This window comes from Geotrypetes seraphini, chromosome 10 (assembly GCF_902459505.1).
Source record: "Geotrypetes seraphini chromosome 10, aGeoSer1.1, whole genome shotgun sequence".
Lineage (NCBI taxonomy): Eukaryota > Metazoa > Chordata > Amphibia > Gymnophiona > Dermophiidae > Geotrypetes > Geotrypetes seraphini.
In genome coordinates, this window is record NC_047093.1 from 140823332 (window position 1) to 140843332 (window position 20001).

General features: G+C 44.8%; 1 protein-coding gene across 1 annotated transcript in view; it reads right to left on the minus strand.

Moving 5' to 3' along the window:
* Positions 1–20001, minus strand: part of PRKCG (protein kinase C gamma) — an 87124-nt gene that overhangs the window by 43256 nt on the left and 23867 nt on the right. Inside the window, exons 4-6 of the mRNA XM_033961960.1 lie at positions 17279–17361; positions 10612–10723; positions 7661–7792 (exon numbers count right to left, since the gene is read on the minus strand). Of these exons, the coding sequence (XP_033817851.1) occupies positions 7661–7792; positions 10612–10723; positions 17279–17361 (327 nt within the window). The remainder of the gene's footprint in view (positions 1–7660; positions 7793–10611; positions 10724–17278; positions 17362–20001) is intronic.

Here is a 20001-nt window from a genome sequence, read left to right on the forward strand (position 1 = left end):
CTCCTAAGAAGTACTAACGAAGGACAGTGTAACTCAGGAAGGTGGGGGCTTGCTCTCAGAAATTATTGCCTTAGTATTGGGAATGCATTTGTCAGGGAAATATAGAAAGGTCAGTTTTGGCACCAGGTGACGTCACGCTTCAGTATGGCTCCATGATAAGTATATAGACCATTCAGCCAATAAAAATGACATATGTGACAAACCAATGAGAAGTGAGTAACTAGGAGGTACCGTAAGCTACTGAAATAAAGTATATAAGTGACATGCTGGATGGCATAAGAGAAGAAGGAGGAGAGAAGAGAGAGGAGTCAACCCCAAAAAGAACATCAGATTGCTTTTTCGTATGTATGTTATCCTTATAGCCAATATGCTGTACAATGTTATTTCCATGTGAGTTGCCTTTTGCTTATTGCTAATAAACCTATCTTATTGTAACTGTCACGAGGTCTTTATTATGGGTTGATGATAAGATCTGCAGCAATCTTATCACCTCCCAGTTCCTTCCCCCATACAAATTCTGAAGAGAACCAGCACCAAGCTGAGATCCCTGTAGTGCTCCACTGATCACTTCTCTCCTCCCTAGGTGAACTTCCTCCGCTGCCACACTCTTGTCATCTACCACAGTCGGTCTCAAAATTCATCTACCAGCCCAGGCTGCTCTGTTTATTCATGAGTCTTCTATGTGGGACAATTTCCAAAGCGTTGCTTGAAATTCAAGCAAGATTCCATCTGCTGTGTACTCTCAATCTAATTCTCTGGTCACCCAATCGAAAAAGTTAAGCCACACTGCCCCCAGTGGGCTGTAAATAAGTCACCGTCCATCGGTTCAGGTAGCACTGCCTTTCTACAGTCTCACAGGACCCCTCCCATCTCGAAGGATCTGATCAGATACATCAGCGCACTCGTTAAAACCTCCACGAGCTCTTCCAGTTATCAGGGACAGCTCGTGCAAACCCTGCAGCATGAAAAGCTGGCCAATATTTGTCCTGCTCTACACACCAAGCTTTTCATAATTAAGTTCCACAGCATCACCCAGCACAGAACAAAATTAAATGTAAGGACATGGCACCTGTAAGTATTAAAATTTGTTTTGTATGTACCTAGGTAACTGGGGAGAATTAAAAACAAAACAAAACACAAAACCCCAAAAAACAGACCAAACGGAAGGAAGAAAACACCACGGATAAACAAGGGACAGTACATATCAACCTAAGGAATAAATGTAATTTTATTGTAAACGAAAATAACTTAAAAACAGATTTCCAGTGCGTTTTTGACTATATGATCATTTTGACCCTGTTTTTCCAGCCTCTTATTGAGCGCAACCCACTGGGCCGACCCCTGAGGAAGGCTTTTCTACCGAAGCCGAAACACGGACAGTGTAGGGTCCATTAAATCAACAAGACTTGGATTTTACATAAGGCTTGACTTTACATATATGATATGTTTTTAACTTATCTTCGTTTACAATAAAATTACATTTGTTCCTTAGGTTGATGTGTTCAGTCCCTTCACCAATCTCTCTGGTTTTCCTTGAAAATTCAAAAAAGCCATTTACGCAAATAAATGTGCAATTTGGAAATTGCCCACCCTCCCGACGTGCTGAAGGTTGTCGGGATCTATTTATTGTGTTTTGATGGCAGCTCTTAAGAAGCTGCCACCGTAGGCAGCTGCCTAGTTTGCATGATGGTTAAGCCAGCCTTGTTCAGTATTGTGCAGAAGGAAGACAGAGAAACAATGAGAAATAAGACTCTCTGCCTGCCTTCCTGACAGTCGCTGCACGGGAGAGAGTTTATGGATCAGTGTTTCACAGAACGCTTAAAAAAAAACCAAAACCAAAAGTTCACTGAAGCCTGTTTTTCTAAAACAAACACAGTGAAATGCAAAATACTGCCAACAGTTCCCCCGCCACCCACACAGAAGAGGGAGGAGGGACCACACACAGCCCAGGCAGCAGCTGCGCTTATCACAAGCTCCCCTCACACACTCACATGGGCCACACACACTAACCCGTCAATCACAACGCAGGGACACTATAGCCAGGCCACGGTGCCACCGTCCTCTGCCAGCTCTCTCGTGGGCTCAGCTCAGCCCGTCAGTTGGTGAAGACTTTTTCAGATTTCATGCAGTCAGGCAATTGTTATATGTAGGTTTGAGGGCTACAGGGTAGGGGGTAAAGCCAGGACCCCACTCGGCCTTCCCCCTCCGGCCTGGAGCACTGCAGTTCACTTTCTTTTGATGGGATATTATAGAAGAGGCAGAAAACCACCGGAAGTGCTAAAATAAAACCCCCCAACCAGATGCAAAAACAGCTGGTGGTTTGATTTGCATATGCAGCTGGCTTTTCATCCACTTTATTTTGATGCCACCTTTAACCTTGTCTGAACCCATTCTATCACTCCATCCCAGAAAGACCATTAAGCTTCCTCAAGGGAAAAGGGATTAGAGCAAGGTTACTACAATTCTGCAGAACATGTTTACCTATGGTCTACTGCCCAGAAATATTATAGAAAAGACCATTTAAACATGAATGTATATTGAGTGTGAACGTCGGGCAGAGAAAATTAAACTAAACTAAACCTTAAGTTTATATACCGCATCCTCTCCATAGAGGAGGAGCTCGGCACAGTTTACAGGAACTTTAATATAAGGAAGGAAAAACATAACAAGAATTAGTGATTATAAAGAGGGTAGCGAGATTTACATTTTTGAGAATAGCCAAGTTTTCAGATGCTTTCGGAATAATTGGAAGGATCCCAGATTCCGCAGCAGGGCAGGAAGGTTATTCCAAAACTCAGTGATTTTGAAGAAAAGAGATTTTCCTAATTTTCCAGCATAGATAACGCCTTTTAATGAGGGAAAAGATAGTTTAAGTTTTTGGATGGATCTGGTAGTGTCAGGTCTCGTAGAATTCCAAGATAGTTGAATTAGAGGAGGAAAAGTGCCATACAAGATCTTGAATGTTAGGCAGGCACCCTTAAAGTGAACCCTAGAAATTACTGGAAGCCAGTGAAGTTTTGACAGAGGCGGGGAAACATGATCAAATTTGCTTTTTGCGAAGATCAACCTAGCCGCAGTATTTTGGATTTGCTGAAGTCTTTGGAGACTTTTCTTGGTTAGACTTAGATAGATGGAGTTGCAGTAGTCCAGCCTGGAAAGGATGATTGATTGTACAAGGACAGCAAAATGTTGTTGGTGGAAGCAGGATCTCACTTTTCTTAACATGTGGAGACTAAAAAAAAAACATTTTTTTACCAGAGTGTTGAGGTGGTCGTTAAATGAAAGTGTAGAGTCAATAATGATGCCCAAAACTTTGCTTGAGAATTCAATCTGCAGTGTGGGACCAGAAGGTAATGAAATGAGTGTGGGTAGCTGATCTAATTTTGGACCAAGCCAAAGTAATTTTGTTTTGGACTCATTCAGCTTCATTTATATAGTGAGGGCCCAGGATTGGAGTTTCGTTATGACATAAGGACATAAGTAGTGCCTCTGCTGGGTCAGACCAGAGGTCCATCGCACCCAGCAGTCCGCTCACGCGTCGGCCCATCAGGTCCAGGACCTGTACGATAATCCTCTAGCTATACCATTCTATTCCCTTTTCCTTCAGGAAATCATCTAATATCTTCTTGAAACCCAAAAGCGTCCTCTGTCCTATCACATCCTCTGGAAGCGCATTCCAGATGTCCACCACCCTTTGGGTAAAGAAGAACTTCCTAGCATTGGTTCTGAATCTGTCCCCTCTCAATTTTTCCAAATGCCCTCTCGTTCTTGTAGTTTTTGAAAGTTTGAAGAATCTGTCCCTCTCCACCCTCTCCATGCCCCTCATGATCTTATAAGTTTCTATCATATCCCCTCTAAGTCTCTGTTTTTCCAGGGAAAAGAGCCCTAGCTTCTCCAATCTTTCAGCGTATGAAAGGTTTTCCATACCTTTTATCAAGCGCGTTGCTCTTTTCTGAACCTTCTTGAGCATCACCCTATCCTTCTTAAGTTACGGCGACCAATATTGGATGCAGTACTCCAGATGCGGGCGCACCATCGCCCGATACAATGGCAGGATAACGTCCTTCGTTCTGGTTGTAATACCTTTCTTGATAATACCTAGCATTCTGTTTGCCTTCTTAGAGGCCGCTGCGCACTGTGCTGATGGCTTCATTGTTTTGTCCACCAGTACCCCTAAGTCCTTCTCTTGGCTACTTTCACCCATTACCAGCCCTCCCTTGCATGCTGTTATATTCTCAGTGAGGTTGGTAAGATTCAAATCTATCTCAAGAAGGACAAGGATGTCATCTGCATATGTGTATAAGGTTTCAGAGGGAGATAGTTGGAAAAATTTCAAAGTAGACATATAGATGTTGAAAAGAATAGGGGACAGAGGTGATCCCTGCGGGACTCCGCATAACGGTTTCCAAGGAGAAGACATGGTGCCATTCATATTAACAGTGTATGAGCGAGAACGTAAGAATTTTGAGAACCAGTCGAAGACTGTGGAATCAATGCCTATCACAAAAAGTTGGTATATTAGAATATTGTGGTGGACAACATCAAAGGTTGCAGATAGATCAAACTGTAATAGGATAGCAAACTTATCACAAGTGTGTAGTTGTTGAACCTTTGAAATTAATGAGGCCTGTAGGGATTCGGTGCTGAAGTTGGGTCTGAAGCCATATTGGCAAGGTAAAAGAATGGAGAATCTCTCTAAATAAAATGAGAGCTGAGTAGATATGATAGACTCTAGCATTTTGGTCAGGCCAGGAATATTCGCTATAGGACGATAGCTGGACGGTGAAGATGGGTCTAGATCGGTTTTTTCCAGTAATGGGGTCAGGGCAATGTCTACAGAAAATAGGCCTGATAGTAAGGCAGAGTTTATAAGTCTGGTGAGAGATGAAATAACCTGCGTGGGAATTTTCTCGTATAGGTAAGAAGGAAATGGGTCCAGGGTACATTTGCAAGATCTTAATTTGTGGCCTAATTTTGAAACCTGGGCTTCGGATATATGCTCAAAGACTGTCCAGGATCTGTTTACTGGGATAGGGTTAGTGTCGCTGATGGAAAAGAGCTTCTTACAGGAGCAACCTTTTCATTGAAAAATTTTGCTAGGTCGTCCGCTGCTGGAGAGGAGGGGAGTATAGAGGAGTCGTTTTTAGAGGATCTGATGATTTTATCACCGTAGAAATTCTAAGTCTAATAGATGCTGGCATTGTCATCTTGAAGCTGGGTCATTAGATCAGTGTTCTTCAACCACCGGTCCAGGGACCAGTGCCAGTCCACAGAAAGTTCCTGCCAGTCCACAGGGCCAGCACGTGCATCAGGCCCAAAACAGTGTTCTTCAACCGCTGGTCCACGGTGCGATCGATGCGGCGTTATCTTCGAGCCAGCTCCCTCTTCCTAACTGATTTGGTGCACAAAGCCACGGGCAGCGGCTCCTACGGGCATCCTGCGTCTGAACCGGAAGCCTTCTCTCTGACGTTGCAACGTCAGAGGGAAGGCTTCCAGCTGAGGCACAGGACGTGCAAGGTGCAATTAATACTATTATGGGGGCGGGGTCTGGGGTGGAGATTGGGTAGAGATGGACGGGGTCCGGCCCACGACTTAGCCCAGTGTTCTTCAACCGCCGGTCCATGGACCAATGCCGGTCCATAGAATAATTCTTTTATTTCTGCCGGTCCATAGGTGTAAAAAGGTTGAAAAACACTACTATTCTATTGTCCATTGGTACTTAGCTTTTGGAAATCCATTTGGGGTCAAGTAAATAATTTACTGGAAAATCCAGTGGCATTATCATATGATACTGTGTTATTTGGTACATCCATGAGAGCTAAGAGCCAAATATCTTTTAATAATAATAAACTTTTACTCATTATGACAGGGGTTGCCATACAGCATATTACGAAAAACTGGAAAAATTGGGACCGGCTGAGTTATAATTTTTGGTGGAATTCTTTATGCCACATCTTTAAAATGGAGCGGGTAATAGCCATACAGCAGGGGCATTTTCAGAAATTTAGGGATGTTTGGGAGCCATTAACAAAATATTGTAAAGAATGAATATTACTTTTTCCCTTGGAGCATACACGTCCAAGTTGGGGGAGGAGGGAGGAACTTTTTGTTTTCTTATGATTGAAAATAATTGTTGGGTATGGGGAGGGGAGAAATATATGAGCTGAATTACCCTCTGCTAGAATGTTAAATGACGGTAAAGTGTAAAATGATTTTATCCTGTATTGCACGTATTGAAAGTTTTAAAAAATGAATAAAGAATTTATTAAAAAAAAAAAAAAAATTCTTCCTTGCATTTTTTAATACTGTGTTATAGAATCTAATACTGTCCCTCCAGTACTGTCTATCCGCAGGGGATTTAGATTTTTTTTTTTTCTATTTACGCTCCAGTTCTCAGCATTTCTGCTTCAGTTCTCTGTGGTACGGAAGATACTAGGAGTAGGAGACAGCCTTAGTAGACAGAGGAGCCAGAGAGCGATAGGTAGTCTCAGAGAGGTTTACCCAGTTGTACCAATTGGCTTCTGGGGCATCGGGCTTGGGACAGAAGGAAAACTGATTAAGAAATTGGGTCCCCAAGTGTTTTGTCACTGTCCCGTTCCTGTAAGCTCAGCCTTAACCGTACAAGCCTTGAACACTTATGATTTTTAAAATGTTTGAGGCTTGTGCAGATGAGGACGGAGTGTGCAGGAACAGGGCAGGGACAGGAAAAGAACTCGCAGGGACGGGGGGAAAAATACGTTCACGTGTCATTCTCTAGTCGGGCAGACTGGATGGACCGTTCGAGACTTTATCTGCTGTCATGAACTATGTCGCTATATGAATTTTAAATGCGACTGCTTGCTTTTCTGCGCCAGAGTTCAAGGCATGTTGCAATTCTGGTGAGGCAGGTGTCTCCCTACCCCACAGAGCTTACAGTTCAAAGCTGTAAGGGAGACTGAGGTCAAAAGGAGCGTCAGTGGGAGAAGTGGGGATTTAAAGTCTTGACCTTGCCCGTTAAGCAGGGCCGGATTTAGATGAAAAGAGGCCCTAGGCTATTCCACTTATGAGGCCCTTTCACCTCCCATTTTTAAGTTTGTAAATTACATGAGAGATAATAAAATACATCATTACTGTGATATATATCAATATGTTAAATGAAACATGTTGTTATTGGTACTAACCTTTATAAAAAAATGTGACACGGATCTTAAGGCCCTAGGCTGAAGCCTAGTTAGCCTATAGGAAAATCTGGCCCTGCCGTTAAGCTTGAAGTCAGCTTGCTACCGTTCCCTACCCAGGATTCAAATTATCCACCCTACAAATTAAGCAAATGCAGTTCCTCCACCAGATGGAGCTGTGTCACCAGAGAAAGGCCAGCCCTGCTGGATTTTCCCAAAACCATTTAAAATAAAGGTTTATTTTAAGCGCAAGATAGAGGCCTTACTAGCGAGAGAGTGAAACTCATAAGCTCCCTACTAAAACACAAAGAAATAAAGCCCCTACAAGGTTACTGAGTGGCAGAGCAGAATTTGAACCTGCATCCCCGAGTCCATCCTTCTTTCTATCTAAAGCACATCACCTTTACCGACAAGGAACAGCAGGACGCCATTCTCTATGTCCTTCTCTTTTGACTTCTCTGTTTGTCCTAGTTCACTGTCCCCTGGCCACCACCCAGGCTCACCTGTGACCTGTATCTCCTCCGGGCCCAGTGCCTCTGCCTTGATTTGCAGTCGCCCACGCCGCTCTGTGTGGTCGACACCGCACAGACTGGGCACGTTTTGGACACACCGCTTGTGAACGTTCATCTCACAACCTGAATGGGTTGGGTAAATCCGGGGGAGGGGGGGAGAGAAGAGTGAAAAAGTGAATTTGTAAGAGCAATTTCCTTACTTGCAAGTTATAGCTCTCTATTTCCAAAATTCAAAGCAGTTCCTGAGGAACAGGAGAGCAGACCGCCAACCCTTCCCTTATCCTTCAGCTTTACAATACCTAGGGGACAACTGTGCGGTTCCTATGAGGTGGGGGTGGGCTTCAGGACATTTTTGAAAGACTAGATTGATTTGCAACAATGCCTGGAGGTGAGGAGGGAGCTAAGGGCCTCAGCCCTGATCTAGGTACACCTCTCGTCAACCGGATAAAAAGATTCCCAGTCTACGGGAGGATCTCTTTTGAAACCAAGAATCAGATCTCTCTAAAAAAAAAACCCCAAAACTATATGAACCCAAAAAAGAGCAAAAAGGAATATTTGGCAGGAGGAAATTTTGGGACTTTTGTCTAAGGTGAAATCTGGACTTAGCGCATTCTAAGGCGGACATTTACGCACCAAGCCCAGATTTAAAGTGGTTCCTCTATAGGGGGTTTTCTTTTTACAGGTTGTGCAGTAATGTTTCCATTAGCAAATGGTACCTGCAAAAACTTAGCATGCTCAGAACTCCCATGTTAACCCTGGGTTATCCATTTAGGCACGCTAATTCTAACACACCAGCTGGATAACGCAGGAATTTGGGGGCGCTCACTCTCCATCCATGTCCCCTCCAAAACATATGTCTTTAAAAATAGATAACGCGTGTGCTAACAAGCAAAAAATAAAAAATACCTGACGTGTTTTGCGGTAGCAGGGCGGGAAGCCCCTCCTCCGACTGGAGCACACCCCTCCTCCAGGCAGTGAGAAAGTGCATGGATCATTGATGGGAGTTACAGGCTGTCTATGTGAAGCTGTTGGCTCTGCTAGTCTCCTGCCCCAGAACAGGAGGGGCAGGAGACTAGCCAGTGAACCGCAGACCTGTGACCGATCCAACACCATGTTCTTAGGCAATACCCTGCTTTAAGGATTTAGGAGGAAACGCCATATTTAGTGTTGATCCCGCCAGGAGTATAGCCACAGGGCGGGCCTGGCCCACCCTCCCAGCAGCCACAGGCCACTGGCAACAACTCCTACACACTGCCGGTGGGTGACCCGAAGACCTTCCCTCTGACGGGTTTGCGTTTTGCATTGGAGGGAAGACTTCTGGGTCAGCTGCTGGCAGCATGTAGGAATAGCTGCCAGCGGCCTGAAGAGAAACAGAGAGGCTACCCGGGCTGGGAGAGGATGGGAAAGGAGGGAAAGAGAAAGACAATTGCAGGGGCTGGTGGGATGGGAAGGGAGGGAAAGAGAGAGACTTGCAGAGGCTGGTGGGGTGGGAAGAGAGGGAAAGAGAGAGTCTGTTGCAGGGGCTGGTGGGGTGGGAAGGGAGGGAAAGAGAGAGACTGCTGCACAGGATGGTGTGGGAAGTAAAGGAGGGAAAGAGAAATGCCCGCCCACTATGGGCTCAGGTCTGCTCAAAATTGGCTAACGCCACTGGATCCCGCACTGAAACTTTTGGCCGCTGAATTTACCCCTGATGAAACCAGGTTTAGATGCCAGTGCCCAAGTTAGGCGGTACTCTGCAATTCTGCGTGAGTTAGGAGCTGTGCCAATTAACGGCCATGAATTGTTGTGGTTTCAGAGCTCATTGTCCAATTTCTTTGCGCACACATCTCAGCTGCACAACTTTGACTGCTAAATATAGGATCTGGGGGTTAGTGCCTTGTATTAAAGGGACCCTCTTATTCAGAGCACAGTTCTGCTCGATATGGATTGTTTGGTCAGAACACAAAATGAGTATTTTTAAAAGGTGTTTATGGGTTTTGTGGGCTATTTCTGTCTGTTTTAATTGAATTTATGCTGAAAAAGAAGGTACTTATTTTCAAAAATGCAAGGTACAGGGTGAAGTGTAACAAACAAAATGGAAACCAGAAAGAGGATTGGATATAGTAAAACAAACTGACTTCAATAAAAGAAAAGGAGTGATTGAGAAGTGACCCAATTAGGCTCAGAAATATGAAATATTTTTTGAATCCTGCTGGCAATTTGAGTTTGTTACATATCAGTCTCCAGAGCCGTGATACTAACATCACGACCAGTAAAAGTATTTAGCTAATGAAGAACTGTAGATTCACACATGTCCACATTTGTTACTCTCTGATTTTCATCTACATCGGGTCTCCTGAAACAGGATTCGAAACGGGGCCACGTTGGGACCCCCAAAGACAATAAACAGAGCTAAGTAACTCAATGGTGGCAGTTTTAACTTTTACCAAATGAAGACATTTCTTGCATAAAACAGAAAGACTTTGAAACTTTGTTTTTCAAACATCTTTGGAGTGTTTGAGTGTGCCCATAAACTTGTTAAGTTTGCAGTGACTGGAAGGTGAACTCTTCTCCAAGGGAAGTTTAACAGCCTTCCCTTCAGAGTTTCATATTTCTGAGCAGTTTTTCAAGCCTAATTGGGTCACTTCTCAATCACTCCTTTTCTTCTATTGAAGCCAGTTTGTTTTACTATATGAAAAAGAGGGTACAGCAGCTACATGTCAGCAGACCGTAGTTCCCTTTCTCAGGGGAGGTTTAAAGAGAGGGGTCATCGCCTTGGTATTCATAGAAAACACTTTGCTAACTTTTCAGAATGAGAAAATTTATGAAATGCAGGGGGTGGGGTGTTTGTTTTACATCTTAAGTTTTTATTCTGGCCAAAACATTTTTTTTTATCCCAAAATGTTTCTCTGTTGCAATACTTCCATCTTTTCACCTCCTCCCCCCCCCCCCCAGTCACTCACAGGTGCATTTCATTCCTTGGTGGACCAATCCATACAGGAGGGAGCCGCAGTGGTCACAGAAGGTGGGGCTGCTGTAACTGTGAATCTTAAACTTGTGCCTGTTCCGAGGATCCTAGGGAGACAGCGAGAGACGCAATGATTAAAAATTAGGAAAACGGAAACGGGGAAGGGATAATTCATGGAGAGCCACTGTAGGCGTTTTAAACAAAATCTGCCCTGCCTCTGGAGGAGAACACCTGAAGGAAGATTACATCCTGTGCTTTGAAAGCCAGTTCCCCTCTGCAGTACCTCAGTACTTGAAAATAATCTATATTATTATTTGGATTAATAAACAAGTACAAAAGTTCCTTCATTGAAGAACCTGTTAGCTAAGTGGGTGATTAAGGCAACAGGAGACAAAGTAACTTGTTGCGGGTCACCAGAAGGGTCAGTGGTAGTGAAGAAATTGTCCAAGCTGATTTCTCTAACCACAAATCAGAAACCAAGGAAAGTGAATTAAAAAAAAAAATACTCTTTAACTGAATTAAGCCAGGAGCTGACAAATGATGTCGCCATTCACATTCTCCAGCTCTTAATCCTGTTGGGAGGCAGAGGGAAGAGCATTTAAAACACATTCCAAGCTTCCTCTTTCATTGCCACACTGCAGTAACAATGATGGTGAAAACTGGGTTTCTTAAGTAATGAATAAAGGCAGCCAGAGGAGTTGAAGCATCTCAAGTGTTAGGCAGAAGACAGAGTTGAAAGAGGGTTTGTCCATAACAGAAGCCCCCCACCTTCCTTCTTGCTACTTTCCAACATCATCTACCCAGAAGAGAGTGCCCCCTTCATAACCTATTCCAACAAACAAGTGACTTGATGTGTACAAGAGAGCCTTACCACCCTGCCACCACCTCCTCCTCCACCCTCTCAATCATCCCCGTCTGTCAGTCCCTCTACTGCCCCCTGCAAACTGCTGACAGGACTCACCACCCACCCAATCTCTCCAGTCTTCTGCAGAGGGGAAATACCAACCCAGAACAATGAGCCCAGGCTAGACTTTCTGCGCAGAACTAGTCGCCCACCTCCGGATGCTTAAACAGATTGGGGGGGAGAGGGAAGGAGGGGAGTATAACAGATTCAGACAAGCCAAGTATCTCGACAGAAGTGCTAAAGAAAGCAGGATTCACAGCTTTTCACCATGCTGCTCTTTTAAAGGACATATGGAAACCTGGTTTCTGAGGTCCCCAGGTTCAAATCCAATCAGGGAAGCAAAGACCTTTTCCTGTATAGACTGGGGAGCACTGGGGAAGGGGGAGGAACCGACAGTGCTGGGGCCAAGGAACACTGTGCATCCCCAGGACAGAGACAGGGCTGGAGAGAGTGAGGGATCGGCAGGGCTAGAGATTGAAGCCCCCATACCCCCCAGGATAGGGACAGTGCTGTGACTAAACTGCCCCCCCCCCCTGGATCCCAGTGCTGGGGGGAGAGGGACAGCCCCAGGATTAAAGATGACAGATGAAGGCGACAAGGCCACTGCTGTGTAAATTATGGCAGAGAGTTATATAATGAAAGCGTCGTCGAGTCTCCCCCTCTCCAGCTGCTGCTGTATCTTGACGATGCCTATTCAGAGCATCTTGTAGCTCAAACTAGGGGAAGCCTGAAACGAGACAGTGATATTTAAAACAAGAATGTTTTGCTCTGTCTGCTGCTTATTTTTAATGTTGAGTCAGACTCTCAGGGAAAACAATTTCTGATCTGAAGAAGGATTACCTTCGAAAAGCTAATCTAACCATGCTCTGGTTAGTCCAATAAAAAAAGGTATTGCTTGGATTCTTTTGGTTATAATTCTTTTTTATGTCTACGTATTATCTTTAAGAGTGGACCAACAGGGCTGCTACGCAGTTATTCCCCCAGTACAAAGTCACTTGCGGCCCAAAAACCTCCCAGGGTTGTCTGCATTCCCCCCTTAATGCGCTCTCTCCTTTCCCCCGGTATATGCCTCATTTTGGAGACCTGCAAAATAACTTATTTTTTTTTAAGAGTAAGGAAACATGAAATAGATTTATAAATCCATCTGCCCTTTTCCCAACTCTCTCATGTTGCCGAAATAGTTGGTCATTGAACAGGTTGAGATCTCGAAGCCGTAACTGTCCCCGAGGAACCCTCTATAGACTGCGGCCAAATCAACTGTTACTTGTAGATACAGGCCATCCTTGTATACACGATGCCCATATTCGGAACATCTTGGTAGCCAAATTGTCACGTCCGTCTTCAACTCCTATGGAACATGTGCGTAGGGTTGCCAGATTTTCCAGTCGGAAAATCTGGACCCCCCCCCAGGCCCACCCAGTATCATCCATCCCTGTCCTGTAACCCTACAAGAGCGTTAGATTTCTCATACTGCACACCTCAGTTGCAAAGTCGTAACCCCGTGCACTGCCAAACCCTTTGTACTGCCTAGGTCATTTTAAATTGTAACACTGTGAATGTTAAACTGTACCCCATTCTGAGCTTTCTGGGGAGGACAATATATGAAATCAAATCAATAAATAGTGGGAGATGATGGTTAACGAGAGGCAACATTCCGAAACCCCAACGAGTAGCAACATTCCCTGGGTAAACGATGTCTTCCCCCACGCCTGTCTCAATAGCGGACTACAGACTCCCCCTGGTGAAGTGGGTCAGAGGGTGAAGAGCGGTAGAAGCCTTCATAGTGCACTGCAGAGAAGCGCGAAGGACGCATGTGCTGCGTGGCGAGGGGGGGAGGCGTGTTGTGACAGGGAACTGGCTGTGTTCACAATTTGCCGGGTCCTTCTGCTACTTTCCAAAATTCAAAAGCTCTGCACAGAAACGTCTGTGGATCTGGCCCTGATCTACCACACGGCGGAGGGAGGAGGGAGGGGGGGCAGGTGCCTTCTTTCTGGTAGTGTGTCAGTGTTTTACAGGGGTCCTGCCTCGCCCTCAAAGCTATGACTGACATCCTATACAGGAGAGGGTCAAGGCAGTCAAAGAAATACACAATTCTATTCATATATGTGGACGGGAAGTACATTTAAAGTGAATTTCTTAGATTCTGCTGGTAACCTCTTTATCAGGGGTCAAGGATCAACGCTCCCCCCCCCCCTCTAGATTTTCTTCTCAGCGCACTGCAGAATCTGAACCCAGAGAAAGCAAAAAGAGAAGCTCCCCAGAGCTCAGACAGCGAAAGCCCTGTAAGAGCAGAGGCTCTGGGTTCAAATCCCACCAGGGAACGTCAACACCTCCAGCGCCTATGCGGTCACCTCCAAATCTCCAGCATGACATGCTCAGTTCTACACACGTGAACTCCATGGTCGCCACCCACCCACAAGGACAAAGGGAGGGGGATGGGGACGGTCTATTTCCAGTAACATTCCTCTACTGGCCCACTGGGTGTGGTGAAGGGGGAAGATGGAATGCGGGGACAGTAAAAAATTTAATAAATACAATATAGAGAAGCCTCCCCTGACAAAAAGACATCCCCTTCCCCCAAAAAATAATACAAGAGCAATGAAAATCATAGAAGCGATTCCAAATTTGGGCCTGCCAAACCGCGGCAGGGAACTAAGCGAAAGAGAGGGGCGCGAGAGGCATACACAAACCCCCCTTTCACAAAACCATAGCGGTTTTTAGTGCCAGCCGCGGCAGTAACAGCTCCGACGCTCATAGAATCCCAATGAGCCGTCATGGCCGTCATGGCCGGCGCTAAAAAACCACGCTACGGTTTTGTAAAAAGGGGGTGAAAATGAATAAAGATCCCAGTGCTGGGCATTGCGGGGCAGCTGATGGGCATAAAAGGTACGCAAAGAAAAATAAATTCCTTTTTTAAAACATGGCGGAAGCTTTGAAAAGAAATGTGTGGAAAAATGACAAAATCACCCCTAAACAAAGTGAAAGAAATGTTGTTGTTTTTTTAAACAGAGAAACTTGGAAACAGGCCGGCTCAGCCTACGGACCAGGCGAGGCCCTGACCCAGAGCGCCAAAATCCCAGTTAGACATCTCTCCCTTTCTCTTCCTTCCCCCTCTGCAGGCGCGGAGGGGAGATGCCAGATTGAGATTCAGGGTTTTGGCATCTCTTTAATCGCCAGCATTAAGAGGGGGGAGACTTGAGATAGCGGGGGAGATACTGGATCATATCAAGGGTGGATTGGGGGGTGGGGTCCGATGCAAAAGTTGGCTCGTGCCCTAATCCATTGAACCGGTTCTGATTGGAAAAGTAAACAAAGCGGGAAAGTAAGTTTGTTAACAATATCACTGCAGTGTAGTTTAGAGCAATGTTTTTCAACCTTTTTACACCCGTGGACCGGCAGAAATAAAAGAATTATTTTGTGGACCGGAAAACTATTAGGACTAAAATTTAAAAACCCCGTTTGCGCCCCATCTCCATGAGCTTGGTCCCTGCAAATTATCTGATCCCATCCACACAAGCCTCAGTTATGATTTTATATTGAATGTATTTTATTAAAGTATAAAAAGAAACAATATTCTGTACAATTGTCATTTTATAAATACAAATAATACAGAGCAAGGATCAACAAAACCCCTGTCTCCCCTCCCCTTCACATATATCCCTCTACTGTCAAGAAAACTGAACAAGCCAAATTATTACAGAATGCTACACAGAAATATCATGCTAACAGAATACTGCAGTCACACATGACAGGAATAGTTTTAGGGGAGTGCAACTAGGGCAACTGCCCCTTGGGCAGAGAGCGTCCTAAGCCAGCTGGAAGCTAAAGAAGCACTGCCTGGGCTTTGCAGTCCCCAGTTATGTCTAACACCAGCTCTAGCAGGATATATATTTCAAATCTGATATATTCTAATCACAAAATAGAAATAAAATTATTTTTTTCTACCTTTTGTCATCTCTGGTTTCTGCTTTCATCTTCTTTTCACTCTCTTCCTTCCAGCCTCTGCCCTCTCTATCTCTTCAATCAAGCATCTGCCCCTTCCATCCACTGTCTGTCCTCTCCCCCTTCCATTTTGTATCTGTCTTTTTTCTATGCCCCTCTCCCCTTTCCATTCAGCCTGCGCCCCCTCTCTCCTTTTTACATGATTCATTTCAGCTTCACTGCTCTCTTCATTTTTATCTCTCCTACACCATATCTACCATCGTTGTCTCTCTCTGCTTATTTTTCTGCTGACCCCTTCCTATCATCAATCTCTCTACTTTCTCATGCCTGTGTCTCCCCTTCCCCTCCTCTAATCTCTCTGCCAGCTGTTTCCTTCCTTTTTTCCTTCTCCCTTCCCTCCTCCTCCTGTCCAGAAATAACTCTTTTCCCTTCCTCCCCTCCCAGCAGTATCTCTCCTTCTCCTTCCCTCCAGATCCAGTAGCAGCTGTCCCTTTTTTTCCCTTACCCAGCAGCTTCCCAGATTCCTTTCCCTCCTCCCCTCCCAGCAGCATTTCTCCTTCTCCTTCCCTCCAGGTCCAGTAGCAGCTGTCCCTTTTTTTCCCTTGCCCAGCAGCTTCCCAGACTCCAATAGTGACTTTCTCCCCTCCCAGCAGCTCTCCTTACTTCCCAGCGCAGCGATTCAGGAAGGCAGCCTCGAGTCCTTTGTTGGGTCGCGCCGCCTCTGAGGAAAGAGGAAGTTGCATCATCAGAGGCAGCCGCGACTCAGCAAAAGCCCCAAGGCTGCCTTTGTGAATCGCTGCGCTGGTAAGTAAATGAGAGCTGCAGAGAGGGGAGAAAGCCACTGTCGGAGGCTCCCCATGATCTCTCCGGCCCAGCTGAAAATAACTCATCGATCTTGCCGGCCCTGCGCGGACTGGCAGGAAATTGAAGTTAGTCAATCTTGCTGGCCCTGCGCAGACTGGCAGAAATTTCCTGCAGACCGGCACCAGTCCGCGGACCGGCGGTTGAAGAAGAGTGGTTTAGAGACATGGCCTGACCTTTTTTTCAGGTCCAGGGCTTACACCAGGCTCTAATTCCAATTCAATGTGCCATCCTGGGGCCCGGGCGATGCCTCCAACATTGCCTGCAAGCTTTTGATGGAGGAAATACAACCACTTAGGGCTGGTGCTTCCACTGAGCAAACCAGATCAATGCCTAAAGCACCGAGGTTCTGGGAGTGGCAAAAGGTAGGTCATTTAAAACCCCTTCCAGAAGTCCTACCCTCTGGTGCAGTGGCCCCCAACCCTGTCCTGAGGGACCACTAGCCAGTCGGGTTTTCAGGATATCCCTAATGAATATGCATGAGAGGGATTTGCATACCTGTCACTTCCATTACATGTAAATCTCTCTCATGCATATTCATTAAGGATATTCTGAAAACCCAACTGGCTGGGGAGTCCCTCAGGACAGGGTTGGGAACCACTGCTCTAGTACTTAGCCGGGGGAACAAAACCCCTATGGCCACTGAGAATCCCAAGCTTTAACCCTCACTCTCCTACCGCTGCAGATTCTCTGTGCCCATCCCAGGCTTTACCACTCACTGTCCCGCCGCTGAGGGGCCACTGGGCAGAAGGTGGTTTCTGGGTTTAGGAACTGTCAACGTGGAAAGGTGCAAGAAATCTTGAGAAACCTTTCTGAGTCTCTTCTCCAAAATCTCTGTTATAGGGAAATCCTTTTTTTTTTGAGAGAGCCCCCCCCCCCCACCTTCCCCTTCCCGATTCTTTGAGTTACTCCTTTTCCCAGATAACCTCTCTTATGACAGTAAAAGTTGACTTACGTCCGTCTGGGGTCCTGTGCCCGCTCCGGGACATTCAAAGGTGACAAATTCGTGGCATCTCTTGTGAACCACAAAACTGCAAACTGTCCAAAACAAGGAAATAAGGTGAGGTTCGGAACCAAGGTATCGCACCGCAGCCACTGTCAGGAGAGGGGAGGAGACGGTTTACAATGTAGCATTAGAGAGAACAGGGAGACAGAACAAAGGAGAGGAGGGGAGGAGATGTAGAGAGAAAAAAGAGACTGAGGGAAGAAGGAAAACAAAGACAGGAAGAGATCTCAACTGAATTTAGGAGACAAGTGGAATTTCATCAGAGCCTTGTGCCAAGGGTCACACTTAAAGCTGGAATACAGCACAGACAGCTGAAGGGTAGATCTTCAAGAGCCCTATATAGGTTTAAAAACCAATACACTTAAAGCTGGAATACAGCACAGACGGCTGAAGGGTAGATCCTCAAGAGCCCCATATAGGTTTCAAACCAATACACTTAAAGCTGGAATACAGCACAGACGGCTGAAGGGTAGATCCTCAAGAGCCCCATATAGGTTTCAAACCAATACACTTAAAGCTGGAATACAGCACAGACGGCTGAAGGGTAGATCCTCAAGAGCCCCATATAGGTTTCAAACCAATACACTTAAAGCTGGAATACAGCACAGACGGCTGAAGGGTAGATCCTCAAGAGCCCCATATAGGTTTCAAACCAATACACTTAAAGCTGGAATACAGCACAGACGGCTGAAGGGTAGATCCTCAAGAGCCCCATATAGGTTTCAAACCAATACACTTAAAGCTGGAATACAGCACAGACAGCTGAAGAGTAGATCTTCATCAGAACCCCATGCAGGCCTCATACCGATACATCGAAAGTCTGAAAAGTGTCTTTTGGGGAAAATTGGCAGCCCAAACTATTTTAAGACACATTTGACCCTCTTATCCTAACCCCCCCCCTCCCTAAACATGCATAAAACCGCCTAATTTGTTCCATAACTTCTGTTCTAGAACCCGCGTCTATTCAAACCCTTATTCGTTCACTGGTCATTTCAAACTTAGACTACTGTAATTCTTTATATCACGGACTAACTCAAAAAGAAACCCGCCAACTCCAACTGATATAAAATACTGGGGTTAAACTCATCTATAAAGCCAAAACATACGACCACGTCACCCCACTTCTCCGTTAATCTCATCGGTTGCCAGTCTCGCACAGAACAACATAGAAAATACTTCTACTTGTCTTTAAAATTAAACTTTCCCATTCTCCTGCTTTCTTGGACAAATACCTTATCCCGCATGCTCCATCCAGGGCTCTCAGATCCTCCAACCAGAACCTATTAACAGTTCCCTCAATTAAAGACCTATACTACACCAGAAACACCATTTTATTTTCCGTAGTTGCCCCTTCCCTCTGGAATGCAATGCCATCGCATATCCGCAGCGAAAACTCTTTAAACAAATTTAAAATCAATCTCAAAACATTTTTCTTTATTATGACACACATAGAGGGGGGGTAATGAAAATAATTTCTATATAATATGTTATAATATATTATACAATATGTAATGTATGAATAAAAAGTTATAGAAGGGTAGGGAGAGGGATAGGGGATAAAAATATATTTAGAACATAATGTATTAGATATAAAAGTGTTATTGTATATTCATCAATTGTATTTTAATATGTTGTACACTTTCTGTAAAATTTGAAAATAAAAAATAATATTAAAAAAAAAAAAAAGAGAAAGAGAAAAAAAAAAAAAAAACATTTTTCTTTTAAAGATGCTTATCAAAATAGCAGCTACGAAGAACGCCTCGAAAAACTAGGATTGTTTACCCTCCAGAAGAGAAGGCTGCGAGGGGATATGATAGAGACTTTTAAAATACTAAAAGGTTTCGACAAAATGGAGCGAGAATCTTCGTTATTCACATTGTCAACAGTGACTCGAACAAGAGGTCATGGACTAAAACTTAGGGGAGGCAGACTCAGGACTAATATCCGGAAGTTCTGCTTCACACAGCGAGTGGTGGACGCCTGGAATGCTCTCCCGGAGACCACCATTCTGGGATTCAAGGGCAAGTTGGATGCACATCTTCATGCAAATCACATTGAGGGATACGGGTGAACAAGGTGTCCATTAGAGAACACCTAGCTTGGCCTCTGTGTGTGCGGGTCGCCGGACTAGATGGACCTAGGGTCTGATCCGGTGAAGGCATTTCTTATGTTCTTATGTTCTTAACTATCTTAATCATGAGGGGAAAAAAATCAAATAAATAAACAAACAACAACATAGAACCGCTTTTAAGAAGCGACTTCCCTTCTGTTTTATCCTCCCACTCCTCCCTTCCTTTTATTTTTATTTTCATAATGCAATTAAAATTTTCCTTCCTCCCTTGCTCCCCACAAATTATACCTATGTCTTGGTCTTCACTACCCCATTTTTATTTCTTTTTTTTTTTTTTACTTTTAAGTTATTTAAAATTTTTAATATTGTAAACCGGACAGACACTTGTGATGGTCGGTATATCAAATTAACTTGGAAACTTGTCACCATCAGAGACGAGGGCTGAATCAGACTGGGCTCTGTGGAGTCACAGACAGCAAAGGTCTTGCCATGCCGTGCAAATGGAAGGGGACAGCTGAAGGTGACACTCAAGGACCCGTATAGGTGAATATAAATTATTAATGCTGGTGAACATTAGATACTTAAGAGACCCTTATATTTG